The 23256-nt window shown below is 42.0% G+C and overlaps 1 protein-coding gene across 1 annotated transcript in view; it reads right to left on the bottom strand.

The window, feature by feature from the left end:
• Nucleotides 1-3956: 3956 nt before the first annotated feature.
• Nucleotides 3957-23256, bottom strand: part of FH (fumarate hydratase) — a gene marked incomplete in the record, with an annotated part of 726003 nt that continues 706703 nt past the window's right edge. Inside the window, 1 exon segment of the mRNA XM_044058045.1 lies at nt 3957-4209. Coding sequence (XP_043913980.1) covers nt 4067-4209 — 143 coding nt within the window.

Genomic DNA, 23256 nt, shown 5'->3' with positions numbered 1-23256 from the left:
GTGACAGAAGAATCCCAAAAACAGCTGAAAGTAAATTGTACAAAACAGGGCTGGAACCAGTGCTCTATAGAATACAAAATCCTGAGCTTTGAAAACAGACCAACTGAGGAACATTTAGCTGATTCAGATTAAGTGGCTGTGACAGGTAGTAGCACACAGATTGTGAAACAGAGGATGAAACAAGGACTTCATAGCAGACTTCAAAGTAGTCCCAATTTAAAAGACGGTGAAGGAGAACAGATTACAATGATTCAAGTCACTGGTATGATAAAGCAGAGATGGGAGAGACAGAAAGAAGGCAAGAACAGGGTTTTCCAGCCAAACAGACTACATGATAGAGGACCTATGAAATTCAAGCATGACTGTCAAGGAGGTAAGAGAGTGTCACTGCATCATAGTTCTCAGTTGACATGACACCCTCATTCCATGCAAAAGCTAGGTACTCCTTTTTCACCTTAAAAAAAAAAAAAAGAAAGAAAGAAAAAGGCCCGCTAGAGTACATGCTTGCATACTACTATAAAAACCTTTTTGCATCTGCTGTGGTGTTTCCTTTATTAGTCTAGTTCTTTTAAGAACTTCCTATGTAGACAGCTTATGCAGAGTGCATCTACTGCTGTTCTGAATGAGCACCTACCTTGCCAGCAGGAAGTTACTTCACTAAGTTCAAGTGCCTGTGTCCATAAGTCTGTGGGATATTCTGGAAATAAAGCAGGCACTTGAAAGCTTTCAAAACAAATCCTGATAATCAAATGAGGTTTCCTATAGTTGAGTTACTCAAAAGCATCCTCGGTCCCTTAACCACAAAATTCCTTCAGTGAACTGATCTCTACAAAAGGCAACATTTTAGAGGGAAACTGCAAACAGACACTAGAAGCAGTTAAAGGCTGCATCATTATCCAATGATGACTTCATCATCCTCAAAGATCCTCCTCTGGAGATGTTATAGGTAAATGTGACATTTTCCTTTTTTTTTTTTGGAGGGGTTGAAAAATAAGTGCAAGACAGTCTATGAAAAATGTGAAGATGCAGCTAGGTACACTTTTGTCTTTGAAGCAGTCACTGATTTGGGGTACAATGGATCAGCATTTGTGTTCTTGCGTAGGCCTGAGAAACCTCCTGATATGTTTTAAAGTATTTATTCATCAGTAAAGCACTGGTACTTCCTGCAAGAATCTGGACAACAATCAGTACTTGCTAATGCCTATGTAGTGATAAAGTTCTGGCTGGGGACTTTAGTTTTCTGAAAAATTATATACATCCTTTTTCACCTTATATACATCCTTTTTCACCTTTCTTCTAATGACAGTCTAGGATGCTTTATCACAGAAGATGTGGAGCAGTTAATCTAATAAATGCAATGTGCAAATTTAGTTTTTGCTCTCTTACAGACAGATGCTACATATGGCTGTTTATTATAATTTTTTGACAAGCGGTATATTCTCTGAAGTTGGGAATCTCCAAAGATCGGTCAACCACTGCACTATGATCTTGAAGCAGTGTTTTTTTTTTTTATAAATTTTTTCTTTTGTTCTTGTTTTCATCTTCCTTTTTCTGCCAGGTTTCTCCTGTTTCTCCCCCTTTTGGCTTGTCTAGAATTTTACAAGTTACCCAAAATTGTTTTTCGGGTTCTTTAAGCTGAAATGTTTGTGTCAAACTAAAAAACACTCTTTACTAACGTGCTAAGCTTTTCTGTAAAACAAAGACATTTAAACACTTACTCTCCTCATTTTTATCACCATTCTAGACCCCTAGCAATTGTGCAACACCCCAAAAACAGAAAACTCAATAATACTGAAAGTTTTTAAAAGCAAATTGTGGAACTCAATCTTTCATTTGTTCTGCAATTCTGAACTGACATTTCAAAATTCTGGATGTACTTATTCTTTACAAAGATACGCACTTACTTAGGAATATGAATAACACATAATACGGACAGCAAAACGCTCACCCTCTAAAGACACACACAAAATAGCTACAACAAATGTTGTGAGACTATGTTCCCAATTTCAGCATCAGAAATATGTTTTGGAATTCCAGGTTATGAAACAATGAAGCATTTCATTGTCTATCACAAAAATACTAACTTTAAGTAGGGAATTTAAAAAAAATCCCAAACTCAAAAAAAAAATATTTTTCTTAAGGAAAACAAAAAACAGTTTTAGATAGTCAATGATGGGAATTATTCTGCCACAATGTCCAACAAAACTAATAATGAACTGAACTGAATAGAACTAAACTTAATGCCATGCATGTTATATGCAACTAGGTCACAAGCTTACTGATGCTAGTAAAGCAAATAGAGACCAGTGTTCTCACTACATAGGATGTCTTTCAACTGCTTGAAAACCTGGCGAGTCAATGAATTTTGCTAGTTACTGGAAGCCTTGAGGCTCTGAACAGTCTTACAGAGTCCTCCCCAAAGAATACTCTGCTCTTTTAGGCCTCACAGCAACTTTCACTACAGTTAACAGCACTCTAACATAATGTCAACAAGTACCCTGGCAAATACATGACTCACTAAAACTGCTCCTATTGCTCTCTTCACCTGGCAAAGGTTTGTGAGGTTTTGTCCCCGTGCTCTTAACTTTTAATCCACTTCTTACACACCTAGTGGATGACTCCAAGTGACATACTCATTTATAATAACACTATTATTTGCACTAACAAGTATTTTATCCAAGTGCACAATTTAGTGCAAATCAATGTAAACCCTACTGAATCTGGAGTATCATAGGCTAGCACTCATTCTCAAATGAAACAGAGACTATATTATCCGAACATGTGCAACACAAACAGGCTAAGACACTACACCACATCAACCCCAGAGTAAATATCAGGTTGACTATACAAGCAACTACTTCTCTCTTACCATATAAAAATCTGCTAATGACAGGATCTCCAGCCTTGATATCCATCCATATATGCTAACCTAAGCATCAAGCTTTTACTTCATTATATCATCAATGTGTCTACCCTATATGTAGTTATGGTGTTACCTCAAACTATAAGTATCTGTTGATGCTTTCAAATAAAATGTGCTTACTTGACCGAGGAGCTCAGATTATAATTTCTGAATGGTATACACACCAATTGTTTTTCACCTACCAGAGATTTTATTAGACTTCACCTAAACTCATAGTTCCATTCACTACAAATGGGAAGCAAGTATGGTCACTGCAGGTAGTTTTGGCAAACAGCAAAGCATTGAATACTGTTGGTCAGAACTACTTTTGCCAACAGTGGAGTTTTCCTTTTCCCCCCAGTGTTGTGCAACCTATGAGTTGGGGATGTCCCACAACATGGGGAGGGGTACGGGGGTACCCCCTTCCACAGAAAAAAAAAAAATTCTTCTAGTGTTTACTGAAGGTGTTGCCAGCAACTTCTCAATATGCAAACCTAAAAAAAATCACTCTTATATAACAAAACACATACACAGACAGAACTCATGTTCAAGTTCTCTTCAACCCCAGATTAAATTCTTAAACTTCCTTTAACATTCATTACATTTTAGCTTTCCTTTGTTACTAAAACCATTTACACTGCTACAAATACCACTTTAAAAATTTTAAAAAGACCTCATTACATAACCCGTCCTAATTTTATGATGAAAAGACCTTGAGAAAAGAAGTAATTTCAAATGAATATCAAAAACACCTCCTTCAACCACCACTGAAGACTGTAATGTACAATGCAACATTAGACAGCAGTACACGCAATGAATGAGCAAATGAAATCCTCACTGCTTTGACTCCAGTTTTGAAGCCATATAACAAAGCACAATGCACACTCCATCTCTTAAACCTAGTGAATGAGCAAAAGGTTCATTTGGAAAAGGAAACTTTAAAACTGTGTTGCTTAGCTACAGAAATCAATATAAGAAATATGCTGTGTGAATATGTAATTATTATACCTTAGAAAATAAATACCACTTATAACGTTATAAACTGCAGGCTTAATTTAAGGTCATACTGCACAGTTTATTTTCAACATAAGTAATCAAGGAAAAACAGTCTGAAACATGATACTGGTTTGATTTACAAAAGATATGCTAGTAGCCTCACTGGTACTACTTGGGTCCTAGCATATCTTTGGGCTTGACCCACTGATCAAACTGTTCTGAGGTAAGATAACCAAGCTTCACAGCTGCTTCTTTTAGTGTTGTGCCTTCTTTATGTGCTGTCTTGGCAATCTTTGCTGCTTTTTCATATCCTACAAATAAAACGCCACAATTAGTTTTAAATTAGGCAAAAAAAAAAAACGTAGTCCACACAATGTTCATGCCAAAAATTTTACAAGTTTTCTGTAAGAAAAAAGTGCTTCTTTAACTAAAAACACACTTTGTAAATTACTGTAAAAGTACACAAATGATAGTACCTATCAAACAGAGAAGCCGCTACAGTATCAGCTGATCTGAAAGTGGACCCTTCTCAGTATGTCTGCAAGTGATGAGGTTCATCATTCTCATCTGTTGTAATTTGGCATTTTTCTCTGAAGGTCCATTAGACAGTGGTATGAATGCCTTATACGCTAGTGGCTGCTGAGGTTAACAGTAAAGTTGTGTAAGCAATTCACCATAACGGTAGATGTCTGGTAGGAAATCCACAGCTGCTGTGTTATTCCTTATACAATGGATTTGACAAAGGCAAAAGACATCTCAGAGGCTTTGAAGTTGTTTCCATGCAAGTGCAGCACTTCCTCGTCTTGACGTCTGACCAATACATGGCTTATAACGAGAAGTCACTCAGAGACTGAGACATGCAGTAGCAGGATAAACACCCCAGAAACGACATTGGTCTTGCCAAGGAAAGACAGCAGGCATGGCCATCCTGGACTTTTTCTTAAAAAGGAGCAATACATTTACCCCTAGGGCCAAGACTCTCTAACAAAATCAGCTGGGATATCCAGAAAGGGAGAATGGTTCCTGGAAGCATTAGTCCACCCCACAAAGTCTGTGACAAAGCAGAAAACTACAATGAGATTGCCTTACAACATTGACATGCCTATATCACATGCTGACCTCAGAGCAGGCACAGGCAGTTGGGGACAGCCTACAAGTAGATATCACAGTTTGGAGTAGCAGAAAGTACAGTTGTGTACACTTACCATAAATGTAGATGCTCAAGTGTATTCACTGTTGCAGTCATCACATTTGGGTTATCTGCTTGCAGGTAGCCCTCAGTCGGCCTGATTATCAAAGTCTTGGGTCCTGCATCGGTAGATGTCTCATCTTCCATGATGTCAAGTAGTCAGGGGTATAAAGCATGCAACCAGCGCCATTACATCAGTTTTTCTTGCCCCAGATGTCAGGTGCCCCCATAATGGGAAGCAATTGTATACAAGGTTACACCTCCAACAAAAAAGCAAATACACCAAAAAGCTTAAAGCATAGTAAATAAGAAAAGGTATAGTCAACAGAAGTCAGGGGGCTGGAGGGAGGGAGGGTAACCAGGACTGTAACAGTGAATACACTCGAATATCTACATTTATGGCACGTGTACACAACTGTACTATATTCTTCGTGTTTCACTGTTGCAGTCATCACATTTGGGTAGATTCCCAAAGCTAAGGATGGGAGGAGTTTATTAGACAGCATTAGGACCAGCTATAAGGCTCTGTAAGGCTGCAATGGCAAAGCCAGCTCTGGATTTAGAAAAAATTGGCAAGTGGTAATGTTTGGTGAAGGTATGTACAGAACTCCAGGTAGTAGCTTCTAGGATGTCCCTGGTAGGAACACCATTGAGAAAAGCTGTAGAGATAGATGCAGCCCTGGTTGAATGTGGTCTTATCCCCTTGTGGGGTAGGTTCTCCATGGTGTTTATAGCAGAAGTGAATGCAATGGCCTATCCACTTAGAAATGGTTTGTTTTGAAATGGCCTTCCCCTCTGCCCCTGCAGCAAATGCAACCAGCAGCTGTTCAGATTTCCTGAGAGGCTTAGTCCTGTCCAAGTAAAATCTAAGTTGTCTGCGCACGTTCAAGGAGTGCAGTATTCATTCCCCTTTGTTCTGTGGATTAGAAAAGAAGGTTGGCAAATGAATGGACTGATTAAGAGCCACACCGGATAAAATCTTGGGCATAAAGGAGGGATTGGTCCTGAGGGACAACCTGTCCACATGAAAGATGACGAAAGGCTCCACTGCCATGAGGGCCTGTAATTCAGACAACCTTCTTGCTGAAGTGATGGCCATAAGGAAGGCTGTTTTCCAAGAAAGGAATTTCAACTCTGCATCTGCAGCTGGCTCAAAGAGGGGTAGAGAGAGTTTTTCAATACAAAGTTAAGGTCCCAGGCTGGAGTAGGGGCTCTCCTGGGTGGTCTCAAGTTTTTGGCCCCTCTGAGGAATTGCTTCAGCAGTGGATGAGAGAAGAGGGGTGGCTCTGTATTATAATGTGCTGAAATGGCTGAGGCATGAACTTTGATGGAAGAAAAGGAAAGAACCTCGTGAAGCATCTCAGTTAAGTATTGAAGAATCTGAGGTAAACTGGGCACCGTTGTGCCCATCCCGAGTTTCGCTCTAGGAACATAATCTTTTCCATTTTGCAGCATAGGATTTTCTAGTACTAGGCCTCCTTGCCTCCAGAATGACATCCATCACTTGCTTACTGAGGGATGGTAACGGAGAGTTCAGGTTAATTAGTCAGGCTGCAAGGTTCAGGGTTTGAAGCTGTGGGTGCAGAATCTGGCCCTCCTGCTGGGACAGCAGGGCAGGGGTCTGAGGCAGGTGCTATGGTGCCAGCAGTGACACACGGCGCAAGAGGGGTTACCAGTGTTGGCATGGCCAGTCTGGTGCAATCAGTATTGTCCTTGGTTTGTCCTGTGTTTGATCTTTAGTAGTACTTTAGAGAGGAGAGGCACAGGGGGTAAGGCATAAACTGATAGGTTTTTTCAGGTGAAGGACAGGGCATCCACTTTCCAAGTTTGTTTGTGGGGAGTCCTTGTGCAGAATTTGTCCAATTGGTAGTTCTGAGGGGAGGCAAACAGGTCTATCTCTGGGCTCCCCCATTTGTTTCTCAACATGTTGAATATCTTTGGTTCTAGTTTCCACTCGTGGGTCCATGTGATTTCTGCTTAGGTTGTCTGCCAGTGTATTTAGCTTTCCTGGCAGGAATTGATCCTGTAGGTGCACTTGGTAGCTCAAGGCCGTGTTCCACAGAGCCATGGCTAGTCTGCAGAAAGGGTATGAGTGGGTTCCCTCCTGCCTGTTTATGTACCACATAACAGTGGTGTTTTCTGTCTTTACCAATAACTGTCCTGGAAGAATGCGGTCCTTGAAGGTTGTCAAAGCATTCTGTACAGCTAACATTTCTTTTTGATTGATATGCAGGTGCATTTGACTTGGGTTCCATTTGCCCTGAATGCATTGCCCTGCCAAGTGAGCCCCCCATGCATAGTCTGATGTGTCTGTTGTTAGAGTTTGTGTGGAGGGGGTAGAGTGAATGGCAGTCCCTTGTTTTGGTGGCAGGCCTCTGCCCACCAAAGGAACTCTATCTTTAGACAAGGTATGATAGGAATCATTGATTCTAGATCCTAAGAATGTTGACACCATAGGCTTTTTAGACACCACTGTAGTTTCCTCATATGCAGTCTTGCATACGGAATTAGTAGAATGCAAGAGGGCATGAACCCCAGGCCTTGCAGTATTTTCCTTGCAGATAGCTGGGTCTTTGTGGCCAGTAGTTTGAAGTGGGTTGTCAAATGAACTTGTTTCTCTGGCGTGAGGTAGGCCATCTGGGAAGTTGTATTCAAGCTTGCTCCCAGGAATACAATTTGTTGGCAGGGTACAAGATGCGATTTATTTTTGTTTATTGTGTTCCCCAGAGAAGTTAGCAATTTCTTTACAAATGCCAGATGATTTAATAGTATGCCCTGGCTTTCTGCCTGAATTAGACAATCATCCAGGTATGGGTATATTTGAATATTTAGTAAACAAAAAGGCACTAGGGTAACATAACAGGTAACCTCACAAAACCTTTATTAATCCACAATTTGATGAATGAAGAAATAAAAAAACAGCAACTTGAACTAAGCGCTTTCACCCTCATGGGCATCTTCAGAGTCAGTTAACTTCAGTAAAAACAATCTTTAAATACAGCTATTAATTAGTGCTTGATTAATCAATGATGAAAAAGCAGGAGGGTAGTTAAATTAAACAATTATCCCATAAAGTTCCTGTTCACCAAATCTTAAAGTCCTGCTCAACAATACCTTGTTTGCTAGAATCTCAAGTAAGTAATAGCTACCCAGAATAAATAAATAAACCAAAATAAAACATCATAAAAAGCAGTGTGTGCAGTAATAAACATTCCATATAAAACAAAAAACATATCTGTTAAAATATTTAAATTTACATAGTTTTATATTATATACAAGCTGCCTTGTATCTTAAAATACATGCTAGGGATAGTGCATCATTGATACCAGGAGCATTGCTGGCATCAAGTCTCAGTTGCCAAAGACATTCCCTTATTTCCAACATGGTTTTTAAAGTCCCCCCCAAAAATCCTTTGTATATAGCCTGTCAATAACAAAAAAAAAATAAAGTTTTTAAAGTTTGAACAATGATTTGTGTGTACATACAATGAATTAGTGGTTTTCTTGTTTTTTATGTCCCTGTAATGTTCTAATATTCTTTGTCTCAACTTCGAACGCTGGGCAAGATAAACAAGTGGCAGCATAAATGACCATACTTGTGTTACAGTTGCAGTAACCATGGCTCTTCAAAGTTCTCTTAAAATTACCTAGACAAACATAGGGACCGTTATTAATAAATTTACAGGCCTTGCAATTGCCACATTTGGCCATAGTAGTTGGTCTTTGCCCAAAGGATCTAGGGGTCTTCTCTAGTAGGTCTTTTAAATTTGAACCTCTACTATTAATAAAAGTGGGACATTTACCAAGTATGTTGTGCAAGTCTGCAGGGATGAGGCTTTCCCAAGCACCGTAAATAACATCTTTAACTTCAGGTGTTAACCTATTGTGTTGTAATACCATTCCTGTTGGCGTAATACCATTCCTGTTGGCGTATTGTTTCTATCAGGCACATCTTTATGGTTGGTGACCGTCACATAACCTGTGTGTGTCATGCAAAATTGGAACAAAGTCAGTAGACCTTCTTCTAAATATTTCATGTTGAAGTGACAAAAGTATGTCAATGGGATAATAAGTCTTTCAATATGTCCAGTTCAATTTTAAAGACATCATCCTCACTAATAATATCAGACAACCTGATCATTTGGCCCTTAACAACATTTCTCTTAACATAGGCAGGGTGACAACTACTATAATGTAGAAATGAATTGCTGTAAGTTTTCTTTCTGTATAATCTTGATTCTATTTTACCATTTTTAGTATATAACTTCCAGATAATCAATACTCATCTTGCCAACCTTGTGTGTAAATTTTAAGAATGTTGTCGTGTTGTTCAAATACAAAATAAATTCTTCCAGTTCGTCAAGTGTGCCCTTCCAAAAAAGCAAAATATCATCCAAAAATCTAAAATAGATAGGCATCTTAGCCTTATAATCAGATGTCAACACAAACTGGTCTTCCCATTCTGCTAAAACAAGGTTGGCATAAATGGGTGCACATTTAGCACCCATAGCCACTCCTGTGGACTGACTGTAATACTCACCCTCAAAACCTACGAAATTGTTCTCCAGTACTATTTGCAACAGATCCACCAATAGGTCCTTCTTAGTCCGGTGCAAGTTGGTATGTTTGTCCAAGCTCTTCCTAAACCAGTCGAGTCCACAATCATGGGGGATCACTGAAAATAAATTGATAACATCAATAGTGACCAACAAAAAATCCCCCAGAACATCATGAGACAAAGTTCTGAGGCAGTCCAAACAGTGCCACGAATCTTTTAAGATATATGGCAACCTTTCCAGGATGTCCTTGGTCATAATGTCTATGTAGGAAGCTAGAGGTTCAGTTTTTGATCGTCTGGCTGCAACTATGGGTCTAAAAGGTGGGTTAACTAAATCTTTATGAATTTTGGGTATGCCAAAAAATGGTGGGCATGACCGGGTGTTCTACTGATAAATATTTATATTCCTCAGCATCTATTATACCTTCACATAGCAACTCATAAAGCATCCAGTCTATTTTGGTGTACGCCTTCTGGACATCAAATTTAGAAGCTAACTCATATGTGTCGGAGTCGTTTAGAATGTTCTGCATCTGCGTTAAATAATCAGTGTTGGTCATAATAACCACTCCTCCACCTTTGTCCGGTTTCATAACCCCATAGTCCTTGTTAACAGAAAGTTCCTTTAAGCAAAATAATTCTGCAGATGTTATGTTGTCACATGTTATCTGTCTATTGTCAAGAAGTAGCCTAATTTGTGTTGTACATAAACGTTCAAAAGCCAACACAGCAGGATGGTGTGGGGGTATAAATGTGCTACTTCTTCTAATTGTAAATAATTGAGCTTCACTGTCAACCCTGTGTTTAGTACTAAAAAATACTTTTAAATTCAGTTTTCTTGTAAAGAGCTTTAAATTAATAAGAATCTTATTGATGTCATATTTGAAATCAGGGACAAAGAGGTTATCCCATTGACATACTTTTGTCGCTTCAACGTGAAATATTTAGAGGAAGGTCTACTGACTTTGTTCCAATTTTGCATGACACACATAGGTTATGTGACAAAGTCACCAACCATAAAGATGTGCCTGATAGAAACAATACGCCAACAGGAATGGTAATACAACACAAAAGGTTAGCTCCTGAAGTTAAAGATGTTATTTACGGTGCTTGGGAAAGCCTCATCCCTGCAGACTTGCACAACATACTTGGTAAATGTCCCACTTTTATTAATAGTAGAGGTTCAAATTTAAAAGACCTACTAGAGAAGACCCCTAGATCCTTTGGATAAAGACCAGCTACTATGGCCAAATGTGGCAATTGCAAGGCCTGTAAATTTATTAATGACGGTCTCTATGTTTGTCTAGGTAATTTTAAGAGAACTTTGAAGAGCCCTGGTTACTGCAACTGTAACACAAGTATTGTCATTTATGCTGCCACTTGTTTATCTTGCCCAGCATTCTATATAGGTATGACTACCAGGAAGTTGAGACAAAGAATATTAGAACATTACAGGGACATAAACAAGAAAACCACTAATTCATTATATGTACACACAAATCATTGTTCAAACTTTAAAAAGTTTATTTTTTTTGTTATTGACAGGCTACATACAAAGGATTTTGGGGGGACTTTAAAACCATGTTGGAAATAAGGGAATGCCTTTGGAAACTGAGACTTGATGCCAGCAATGCTCCTGGTATCAATGATGCACTATCCCTAGTATGTATTTTAAGATACAAGGCAGTTTGTATATAATAAAAAAACTATGTAAATTTAAATATTTTAACAGATATGTTTTTTGTTTTATATGGAATGCCTATTACTGCACACACTGCTTTTTATGATGTTTTTATTTTGGTTTATTTATTTATTCTGGGTAGCTATTACTTACTTGAGATTCTAGCAAACAAGGTATTGTTGAGCAGGACTTTAAGATTTGGTGAACAGGAACTTTAGGGGATAATTGTTTAACTACCCTCCTGCTTTTTCATCATTGATTAATCAAGCACTAATTAATAGCTGCGTTTAAAGGTTGTTTTTACTGAAGTTAACTGACACTGAAGATGCCCATGAGGGTGAAAGCGCTTATTCAGTTCAAGTTGCTGTTTTTTTATTTCTTCATTCATCAAATTGTGGATTAATAAAGGTTTTGTGAGGTTACTGGTTAGGTTACCTTAGTGCCTTTTTGTTTACTAGTTGTTTTACACTCTGTGATCCATATTTGAATATTTCTTTGCCTGCAAAATGCAATGACTGGAGCTAGGCACTTTGTGAATACCCTGGGTGCAGTAGATAAGCCAAAGGGCAATGCAGATAAATGACTGTGCATGTAACCTACTCTGAAGCATAGGTATTTTCTGCAAGATTCCCTTATTGGGATGTGCAGGTAGGCTTCCTTTAAATCCAGTGTTGTCAACCAGGCATTTTTGCCTAGCATGGGAAGCAGCTGATGAAGAGTTAGCATCTTGAATTTTGGGATTACCAAAAATGTGTTTAAGATAGACAGGTCCAGGATAGGATGCCAGGAATTGTCTTTTCTGGGTACCAGAAAAAGTCTTGAGTAAAAACCTTGTCCCCATTCTTCTTCTGGGACAGGCTGAATAGTCCTGATGCTTAAAAGAGAATGAACTTGCTTTTGAGTCTCCACCCACAGATTTAGGGTAGGTCTGGTCAACCGTTTGGGGTTGGTAAGAAGTGGAAGTGGAATCTGTATCTTTGGGAAACTATATTTAAAACCCATTTGTCCTGGGTAATGAGTTCCCAATTTTTTGCATGCAGGGCCATCTTTCCCCCTAAAGGAATGGTCAGTTGAGCAGGGCTTGGAAGGTTTAAAGTTAAGTCATTGAGACAGTTTACCATAGGGGGAGTCTTACCAGTCTCTGTTTTGTAAGTGGGAGTCCCCCACTGCTTAGGCCTTTGAATACCTTGGGACTGACGCCTGAGTGTTCTGCTGGTTCTGGGTTTGGACTGAGAAGGCCTGGAAGAGGCAGGAAAGGACCAATTCTTAGAGGGCCAATGCCTACTATATCTGGGAGGCTGTACTTGCAGGAAATCTTTAACAGTATGCATAGATTTAGCTTATTCCTCCATCTTTTTAAGTACTACTTCTGCTTTGTTGCCAAACAGGCGGTCTTGGTTTAAGGGAGTATCCAGTAATTTAGCTTTAACATGATCTGGTAAAGATTTCTCCATAAGCCAAGCATTCCTTCTCAGTACAGACCCAGTGACAGTAGCCCTGCAAGATGCCTACAATGAATCAAAACCATATTGCAAAGTATGTTTTCCAACTTGTTCAGCAGAATGCATTAAGTCCTGTAATTCTTTACTTTCAGCACAGTCAAGAATCAACATCATTTTCTGTTTAAGCAATCCAATAATATGCTGCTGATACTTCAACATATGAAATTGGCAGTTTAAGTTCCTAATTGCCAAAGTTGCAGAAGTGTATACCTTCTTACCCCATTTATCCAGCGCCCTAGAACCTCTATCAGAGGGGGTATGGTTTTTGGCAGTAGTAGACAATGCCCTTGGGTCCCTGTGAAATGGTCTCAGGATCTGCAGTAGGATTTTTAAAGAGGAACTTGTGAGAGTCAGGTACCCTAAAATACATATCAGGTTTTCTGGGAGCAAGAGGTAAAGTATCAGGGGCCAGGCTAGATTCTGAGAAGGCATCATCTGCAATGTCCAGTACAGGAGGGGTAGCTAAAGGCCTGTGTTGAGGCAGGAGTAAAAATTCCCCAAGCCTCTTTTTAGAGTCAGAGTAATCCTGGCTTTCCCAGTGAAAATGCTCCCTAAGAGTATGCAAGGTTTCACCAAAAGAGAAATCCTCTGGAGGGGAAGCAGAGGGAATGGAGTCCTCTGCATCAGAATCCTCAGCCGGTGCCTGCATTGCGGCTCTGGACCCATCCAAGGTAGAGACATCCGCAGGTTCCACAATTGAAGAAGCATCTCGCGGCATACTCCAAATGGCAGACTCCGAATGGGTCTCAGTAGAGGCCTGCAAATCTGAAGTAGCAGGTATCGGGGCTGCAAAAGCGTCTCACGGAGTACCGGCGAACTGGCGACTAGCTGAGGAGAAGCGTCGTCAGCAGCTTTGAACCTATGCAGTCTGTCTCTGTCTTTATCTATGCGTTTTTTCAGAATGTCAGTAGTTGGGTGGCTTACCTAAGCCATTTCTGGATAACTGAACCGAGTACCAAAGTATTTAGATGTGAAAATGAACAGATGACAAATAGTACGAAGTTTGAATAAGGCACAAAACTGAGAGCAAGGTACATCTTGGTCTGGGCCTAAGCAAGGAATGCAGTACGAATAAAAGTCTTTATGAGGTATTTGCTTTCCACAAGAAATACAATTGTTAACTTTTACTGACATAGGTTTAGAGCAAGAAAAAGGTTCTCCAACAGGGTACTTAGCTTAGTTGAAGACTTTGGATCTGAAACTCGAAAACGAAAATTTCACAGGAGTCGGCCGACTGGCACTTGCGAACTGCTTCTGATTTGGACACCGCACGGCAAGAAAGACTGATGTAATGGCATCTGCTGCATGCTTCATACCCCTGACTACCTGACTTCATGGAAGATGAGACAGCAACTGACGCAGGACCCAAGACTTTGATAATCTGGCCGACTGAGGGCTACCTGCAAGCAGATAACCCAAATGTGATGACTGCAACAGTGAAACACAAAGAGCATCAATCTGTCAGTGTCCAAAGGTCTCAGGCCTTCGAAGGACTAATGGAACTGCAGGGTCTCGTGTCGTCTGCAAAAACGTCAGCTACTAACCACTTGTCCACTCCACTGGCACTAGATAACCTGCCTTGATTTTCTAAAAATTAATCTCCCCCTACAATTGGGCAATGCCTCTTGGTCTAAAGCCAAGAGTTCTCATATGCTTAAGTGTCCAATGGTCCAATTTAGCTGGAAGGTACTACATGTTGCAGAATGCGAAAAGGTGGTTTGAAAGGTTTGCATTCTTTGCTGTGTAAAAAATAAACTGCAGTCAGCCATTATGAACAAAGGCTGTATGCTTCTTCCACTGAACATCTTTTGTCCACGACTCCATTTAGAAACTAAAAAAAGTTGTATTAAGTTGCAGTAGTGATAAGTAATTTAACATCTTAATGATATTGCCTTATTTTATCTCGTCACCAGTGAACTTTAGCTGCCACCAACTTCTCCACTCAACCACTGGATTTATTGGACTTGACTCAGCCTCTGCTAGGCTTAACCCGCACCATGTGCCAGGCCAGTAAGGAGAACAAAGACACTGGTGCAGTGTCATAATGCAGCAGGGGAGTGTTCCCAAACCGCTACCATCTTTTGGCACCCTTGTGATCTCGACAAACATTACCTTCAGGATGTGCACGCACAACCTCACAGTCAAGAGGTATACCGCTTCCAGTGTGGAGCCCACCAGGCTGTTAATGCTGCAAATGAGCTTTGGCTGCCTATCTCCCTCAGGATGCGGGAGCAGACGTGGGACACCCACGCCTCCCATCCTCCTCCATCCAGCCTCTCCATCATTAGGAGGTCATGCAATTATGACCATAGTTTAAAATTTATGCTACTTTTCCAGGGATGGATAATCAAAATAGTAAAACAATTTCATACATTACAATAACATGTGCTTCAGATACTCCACTTGGATGGCGTGGAAGGTTGCCAAATGGATTTTCACTACTTAAAATTGTTGCTTCTTGGAAAGATTGTGCACATGTGCATGTATGACTCTCTACTAATGTGCTTGTCCAATGAAGTCCATCAACAACATAGTTTAAAAATTATTTTGTTGTCATACATTCACAGTGTAACTAAACGCGTGTTACTGTGGTACTAAAAAACAAGGGATAAGAAATTTGGTGGAACTGCTCATCTCAGTGCTGTTTTGCTGCCAGATATACAGCTACTTAGCTTTTACGTGTCATCTGGATGAATGATAGTTCAGATGCATAAAAGCCACTGCTATGTCTGCTACATTTTATGTGGGGTACCCGAGGGGTTTGTGCTTTGCAGAACTTAAAATTGAAGTGTGTATGAAAGCACACTGTTTATTCTCAGACTTAGGATTTTCACCAATGCAGAACAGATACTGAAGTCAAAAAAGGATGTGAAAATCACTATCAAAAATATATTTTTAAACATTTATTGATTATTAATAGTAACAAAAAAACAAAAATACAAAAGTATAAAAAAAATTTTAATTTGGATACTTAGCACAGCTCTAAAATTGCCTGGATGGTACTAACAGACAAGCTTCCAAATGTTGAGTGCGGCAAAATGTTATGCACTTATTACAATGAGAGCTCTGTATGGTTCTTCTTACTGCAATGACAGCTCTGTAGGGTTCTACTTGCTATAATGATAAAAAAGAAGGTATGTACTCACCATAACGTTCCATCTGCGTAGTTGTACTTCATTTGTCTTCAACCTGTGGGAATATGGATCCGTATCGGATCTGAGCCAGCAACTATTACTAGCATCAGCTCCGATTTCCAGACTCCTCCCCTTACAAATAATATACCTCCACTTCCTTCCATCCCCAGCTCGAGTTGGCTGAACTAATACTGAGAACCCGACCTGATAACATACTTGTGACCTATAATGCAGCCCGTAGGCTGTTCATGCGCCAAGGTCCGGGGGAAGGAGGGAGGGACGGTTGAAGACAAATGAAGTACAACTACTCAGATGGAACGTTATGGTGGAGTAGTTTACTTCATTTGGTCTTCAACCTGTGGGACAGAGTCCCCAGCTACTCAACTCCTGGGGGCCCTCATAGAAGTATATTCCGGAGCACCGCGGAACCAAAGGATGCTCTCCTTCTGGAAGTCAAATCCAATTTGTAATGAGAAATAAAAGTATGAGATGAGGACCAAGTAGCTGCAGAGCAAATGTCATCCAAAGACACTCTAGACCAGAAAACCGCAGACGTAGCCATGGACCTAGTGGAATGAGCTTTTACCTGACCTGGAGGAGACATGCCTCTGTCCATACAGACGTGCAGGATGGATGAAGAAATCCATCTGGCTATAGTGACCTTGGAAATTGTTTCCTTCTATAAACCCTTTTTGGGGAAACCCAACAACTGATTACATTTACGGAAATTATTTGTCCTGTGTAAATAGAATCTTAACTGTCTATGAACATATGACGTGCAGTTTGCATTCCATCTTGTTCGTAAAATTGGGAAAGAACACAGGCAAATTTATAGTCCGATTGATATTGACTGGTGATGCCACCTTAGCAAGAAAGGATGGATTGGTTCGAAGGGAAACTCTGTCTTTATGTGCTTACTGTACTTATTTCCTTGTTTCACTTGAAAGAAAGTTACTGTTTGTCATTTTTGCATTTATGTTACCTGTAACACACATTGCACTTACCTGGCACTTGCTCGCTAAAGCAATTATATAAGTCAGCACTAAAAATTAAAAGCACTACACCCTCACTCCCCACTGGCCCTTGTTTTCAATTAAGGAATTCCCAATATTATTCTAGCATGTCCAAAGGTCAGTTGTCAATCTCCTCTCCGGTCCAGCTGATGAATCTGGGAATCTTGAGGCAATGTTACAACTACCTCATGTACACAGACAACCCTCTCCTCCTCCCAACAAATTCCAACACATGTGAGAGATGCAACCATATAGCCAAACTGGAGGCTAAGCTCTCTCAACTCAGTACTGGCATAACCAGTCAGGAGGAGAAGGAAACCACACTCACTACAATTCCAGTCTCACATAGACCTACCACGACAGCAAACCAAACACATAATCACACAAAAACATACTCAGAGGCTCTAAATAAAGATCTGCCTAAGCAGCAGAGACCTCCAAAGCAGACACCCAAGCAACCGCTGCCCCAAAACACGTGCAACACATATCTCACATAGCCAGTGTGCTGAACAGTCACAGCCTTTAAGACTAAACAACACACCTGATACACTTGTAATAGATGACTCTATCGTCAGGCACACTGACGTCTGCTCACCAGGCTGGACAAGGAGAGGGTCACGGTGAGCAGCCTGTCGGGCGCTAGGATCCGCCACATAACACAAGCACTCAGGTCACTCCAAGGCAAGTACAAATATGACAGTCATTGTCCATGCTGGTGTGAATGACCTGAGACGTACCTCCCTGGACTACATAAAAAGAGACATAAAGAAGCTCTCTGAGCATGTAGCCCAGGCCGGTATGACCCTGACCTTGAGTAGCATCTTACCCTCACCAAGAATGATGCCACAATATGAAGACAAGATGATCAATTTCAACAATTGGCTTAAGTACTGGTGTCATTCAAAGGGGATCCAATGCCTGTCAGCTTGGGATGATATGCTCGACAAGCCATGATGCTTCACTAGGGACGGCTTGCACCTGTCACCCCTGGGCTTTCGGATATTGGCAAAGGCTCTTGCTACCCCCATAGTGCCTTTTTTAGGCAAGGCTCAAAAGACAAACCCACCTCCATAGGTATCACAAGGGATAAGAAATTAAGAGTAATGCTACTCAACGCCAGAAGTCTAAACCTCAAGATGCATGCACTCGAAACTCTCCTTAGCATGGAGAACATCGATATCTGTGCAGTAACAGAAACCTGGTTCAGTGCTCCCGAGAGCACCCCAGCACTACCAGGTTATACCTCATACCATGCTTTTCGGCCCCAAAACTTGGACCGAACCACAAATGAAGGGGGAGTATCGATATTCATCAAAGATACCCACACCTCCAGGTTGGTGGCAAAGCACGAAGCATCAGAGACTATCCATGTGCAACTAACAGTGGGTAAAACTGCCTTCCAGTTTATAGCCTGCTACAACAAACCCAGGAACCCCACTCGGCCTTTCTGAGAACACTGGAAAATATGAAGGTCTCTCCAAACACCATTATATTGGGCGACTTCAACTACCCAAACATAGACTGGGAGCATTACTCTAGCTCCAACACCCTAGCCCAAAGGTTCCTAGAATTTATAAACTCAAATGCTATGGAACAACTTGTTACCACTCCCACAAGAGGGGAAAACATACTGGACCTGATCATCACCAACATGGGGACTCTATGTTCCAGACCAGAAGTGTATCCCTCACTGGTAAGATCAGACCATAAACTAATCTCACTGGATATTCACATCCCGACCCCACCCCCTGCCCAGAAAATCACAGTGAAAAACTTCTCTAAAGCAAATTTCACACTCCTCAAAACCGAGGTGGAATCCTTCAAAGCCCCCGGGCCTGTGGAAAATACGGCCCAGACCGCAGAATCCTTTATAAACGCATTCTATGAACACCCTCAGGAATGCATGGATCATGCGATCCCAAATAAAACCAAGACCCAATCCTCCAAAGGCAGACGTCCTGTCTGGTGGACCCCAGCCATAAACAAACTATACAATAGAAGGAGGAAGCTACTAAATGATGGAGCAAAATCCCAAAAAGGGAAGGCATCACTGATCAGTATTAGCAAAAAACTACAGGCATTCATAAAACTGTCTAAAGCCAGCTTCGAGAGAAAAATTGCACAGAACACCAAGGATAATCACAAGACTTTCTTTAGTTATGTTAGGAACCTGGGTGGCAATTCCCAGATATGCTCAGAATTAGTCCAAAATGACAAAAAATACACTGAACCCACAGACATTGCCAACATCCTAGCTGACAGGTTCAGCGCAAACTCCCCCCCCCCTCCCCACCAAAAGGGCAAATATCTATCCCAGCAGAGTGCTGCCCCCCCTGACATCTCAGATGCTCAGGTAAGAGCCGCCCTCTCCAAAGCAAAAAACACAGCATCAATGGGACCAGACGGTGTCCCGGGCTGCGTCCTACATCAACTCCAAGAAGAGCTAAACCCAAACATAAAACTACTGTTCAATCTCAGCCTTACTACAGGATATGTGCCCAAAGAGTGGCGTACAGCAACAGTGGTCCCTCTCCATAAAGATGGTGCCTCAACGGATCCTGGAAACTATCGCCCCATAAGCCTGACTAGTTTGGTCTGCAAAGCTATGGAAAGGATCATCATAGACCTCATAAATAAAGATATTGGGGACCTACAGACACTGCATCCTACCCAGTTCAGCTTTGTTAAGGGCAGATCCTGCCTCTTAAACCTGGTTGATTTCTTTGAAACAGTCACCAAGGCCATTGACGAGGGGAAGGTGGTCCACACAGCCTACCTGGACCTCTCAAAAGCCTTCGATACAATACCCCACTCGGGCATTACAGATAAGCTCACCAGCTTAAATATAAACCCCTATGTCACTAGATGGATTGCAAACTGGCTCAAGGACAGAACCCACATGGTTAGAATTGCTGGAGCCATGTCAGACTCCAAACCAGTTACAAGTGGTGTCCCACAAGGCTCAGTCCTGGGACCTCTCTTGTTCGGTATATATTTCTTGGAGGTACAGGCTAACATGGAAGGATTGTGGCTGACCAAGTTCGCAGACGACTGCAAACTGGGCGCCATAATCGACACTCCAGCCGACACAAGCATCCTCCAAAAGGGCCTCATAGAAACAGACAACTGGTGCCAGAGCCATGGCCTCAAGCTAAATGCCAAAAAGTGTACAGTCATCCCTTTTGGCAAAAACAAAGTGCCCACAAATTACTACATAGGTGGTAATCCATTAAGTACAGAAGAAGTAATTAGGGACCTGGGGACCCAAGTTGATAGCAATCTCTCATTTGACAACCACGTGGCCAAAGTGGTTAGAAAAACATTTTATATAGCCCACCTAATCATGAAGGGATTCACATCTAGATCAGGGGAGGTCATCGTGCCTCTTGAGTCATCCCTCATCAGGCCCATAATTGAGTACAATGCCCCTTTTGGAATGTACCTTACCAGACACCTGCAGCAACTGGAAAGACCCCAAAAGTACCTCACCAAGAGGATCAAAGGGCTCAAACAGATGCCATGTGCTGCCCGGTTAAAGAAACTCCAGCTCTACTCAGTGGCATACCGCCTGTTCAGAGGTGATCTGTGCCTGACGTATAAAGCCATGTCCAACCCAGAATTAATGGACATGCTGCACCTCAGAAAATTCAAATCCCATCGAACTCTGGCTCGCGAGACTTGAACCTCAGCACTGAAATAAATATGACATGCTGGAGGGACAGATTCATAACCCAGAGGCTCCCTTCACTCTGGAATAAAATCCCAGTCCAGGTTAGGCAGAGTCCTCACTGACTCTCTTCAAGAGGAATCTTGATGAGTGGATGGGAGATCATAGGTTTACCCCGGGTATCACTTCTTTGTCACTGTTAGACAGTGGCACAGTATACTAACCTCGAAAAAGGGCATAGCAAAATAAATTTAAAATGGGTGGCGAAAGCCAAACACATTCTGGCTAGGCTTATAAATGCCCTAGGGCAGATAGCCTAGTATGAACTTATGAACCTAAGAAGTTTGATAGACAAGGCCTGTAATTCTGAAACCCTTCTAGCAGAGGTAATAGCCACCAGAAAAGCTGTTTTCCATGACAGCAATTTTAGATCTGCAGTTGCGGCAGGCTCGAAAGGCGGATCGATCAGAGCTTGGAGAACCATAGTAAGATCCCATGGGGGAACAGGATCTCTGACTGGGGGGCGTAGCAAAAATGTGCCTTTGATAAAAGCTTTACACAGTCTGGAAGATGCTAAGGATACAGAATTCTCACCCACATGAAAATGGAAAATGGCAGCCAACTGAACTTTGACAGCAGAAGAACTACCTTTGTGCTGGAAAATATCAACTAGAAAATTAAGAATAGTGGAAATAGGGGCCGTGAAAGGGTCTAAACTCCTCTGAGGGGCCCAGAAAGAAAAACATTTTCACTTGCTGCGATAAACCTTTCTGGTCGAAGACTTATGAGCAGCTACCAAAATAGATCTGAGGAGAACAGTCCGGGACTCCTAGCAATTAGGGGAACTGGAGCAGCCAAACAGTGAGCTTCAGGCTGTCCAGACTCGGATGAGGCACCCCAAAAGGGTGTGAAATCAAATCCCAAATGGGATCTAGAATCCAAGGTGCAGTCAGAAGGTGAGATCAAAGGAAGGGAAACCATACCTGGCGAGGCCAGAATGGGGCAATGAGGACCAACATTGCTCCCAAGTCGACAAGCTTTCTGCAGAAAAAGATCGTAATGAGAGGTACTGGTGGGTAAGCATACAGAAGACCGGGAGGCCAAGCATGAACTAGAGCATCTCTGGGGGACTCCCACAGCAGGGGATTCAGAACGAAAATCTTGCTGCACTTCACATTGGAAGGAGAAGAGAAGGGATTGCAGCAAGGTTGACCCCACTCGCTGAAGATTCAGAGACCACTCGTAAGGCACCAGAATAGTCCGACTTAAGCCTGTCTGCTAGGATGTTGGACAGTCCCGGAATGTGTGTTGCGATGAGAAAGCGCCCAGCGGAGATCACTCATTCCCACACTCTCATGGCCTTGCGACAAAGCGGGTAAGATCTGGTCCTTCCCTGTCTGTTGATATACTAGACTACTGACATGTTGTCTGACTGAATGGCAATCGTCCCCAGAGGAAGAAAGGCATGAAGGGCCTGCAACGTTAGAAGGACTGCCCTCATCTCTAGGACACTGACATGCAAGCTGGTCTCTATGGGGGACCACAGGCCTTGGGACTGTCCTGCCCGAACAATGCCCCCCCCCACCAGAGTTGGGAAGCATCTATGGTCACTGTGGTTTGAGCCGGGGCTGGAACAAAGGGTCGCCTCTCCAAAATGTCCGGAGAATTCATCCATCACATGAGGGACGACCGACACACTCGACTTAGATGGATAGGATAAGTCAATGGCAGTTCCAACAGGGACCATTAAACCGCTAGAGTCCACTGAAGAATCTGCATGTGTAGCCAAGCACACGGAAGAAGAGTTATGGTCACTGCCATTAAGCCTAGGGCCCTCAACACTGATTCTGCCATTGGGAGATGAGAACGGTAGATCACGGAGACATACATCCTCAGGTTTTGAACTCTCTCGGAGGTCAGGAATATTTTGCACTGAAGAGTATCTATCCTGGCACCAATGTAGTCTAGACACCTGTACAGGATCTAGGAGAGATTTGGATGTGTTGATTGTGATGCCCAAACTCAGGGCAAGTGTCAGAAAGTAATCCCTGGTTTGGGAAAGTAGCCACCTGGTGGGAGCAGTGAGGAGCCAATCGTCCAGGTACGGATAGACCTGAATCCCCTGAAGCCTCAGGTGAGCCGCTACAACTGCCATCACTTTGGTAGCCACCCTGGGGGCTGTGGTGAGACCAAAGGGTAGGGCCCAAAACTTATAATGATCGACTCCTAGCTAGAAGCGGAGGAACTTCCTGAAGCTTCTGTGCATTTTTATGCGATAGTAAGCATCCTGGAGATCTAACAAGCACATCCAGTCATTCTATTGCAGGTACGGCATGATGGACTGTAGCGTGACCATCCAGAACGTCTCTTTGGAAACGGACAGATTCAGGGTAGAAAGGTCCAGAATGGGCCTTAAGTCCCCCATTTTCTTTGGCACCAAAAAGAACCTGGAGTAGAAGCCCGATCCAGACTGATCTGGGGGATACAGTTTCAATGGCTCGTTTTACTAGCAGCTTGGAAATGTCCTGTGCTGCTGCCCACCTTTGCATGGGTGGGACGTCCGGGAGGTGTCTGGGAGATATGGGGGAATCCACGAAGGGGACAGAATATCCTC

The sequence above is a fragment of the Protopterus annectens genome, chromosome 1.part2 (assembly GCF_019279795.1).
Source record: "Protopterus annectens isolate FY-2018-M chromosome 1.part2, PAN1.0, whole genome shotgun sequence".
Lineage (NCBI taxonomy): Eukaryota > Metazoa > Chordata > Ceratodontiformes > Protopteridae > Protopterus > Protopterus annectens.
This window is presented reverse-complemented; position numbering and strand designations above follow the sequence as displayed.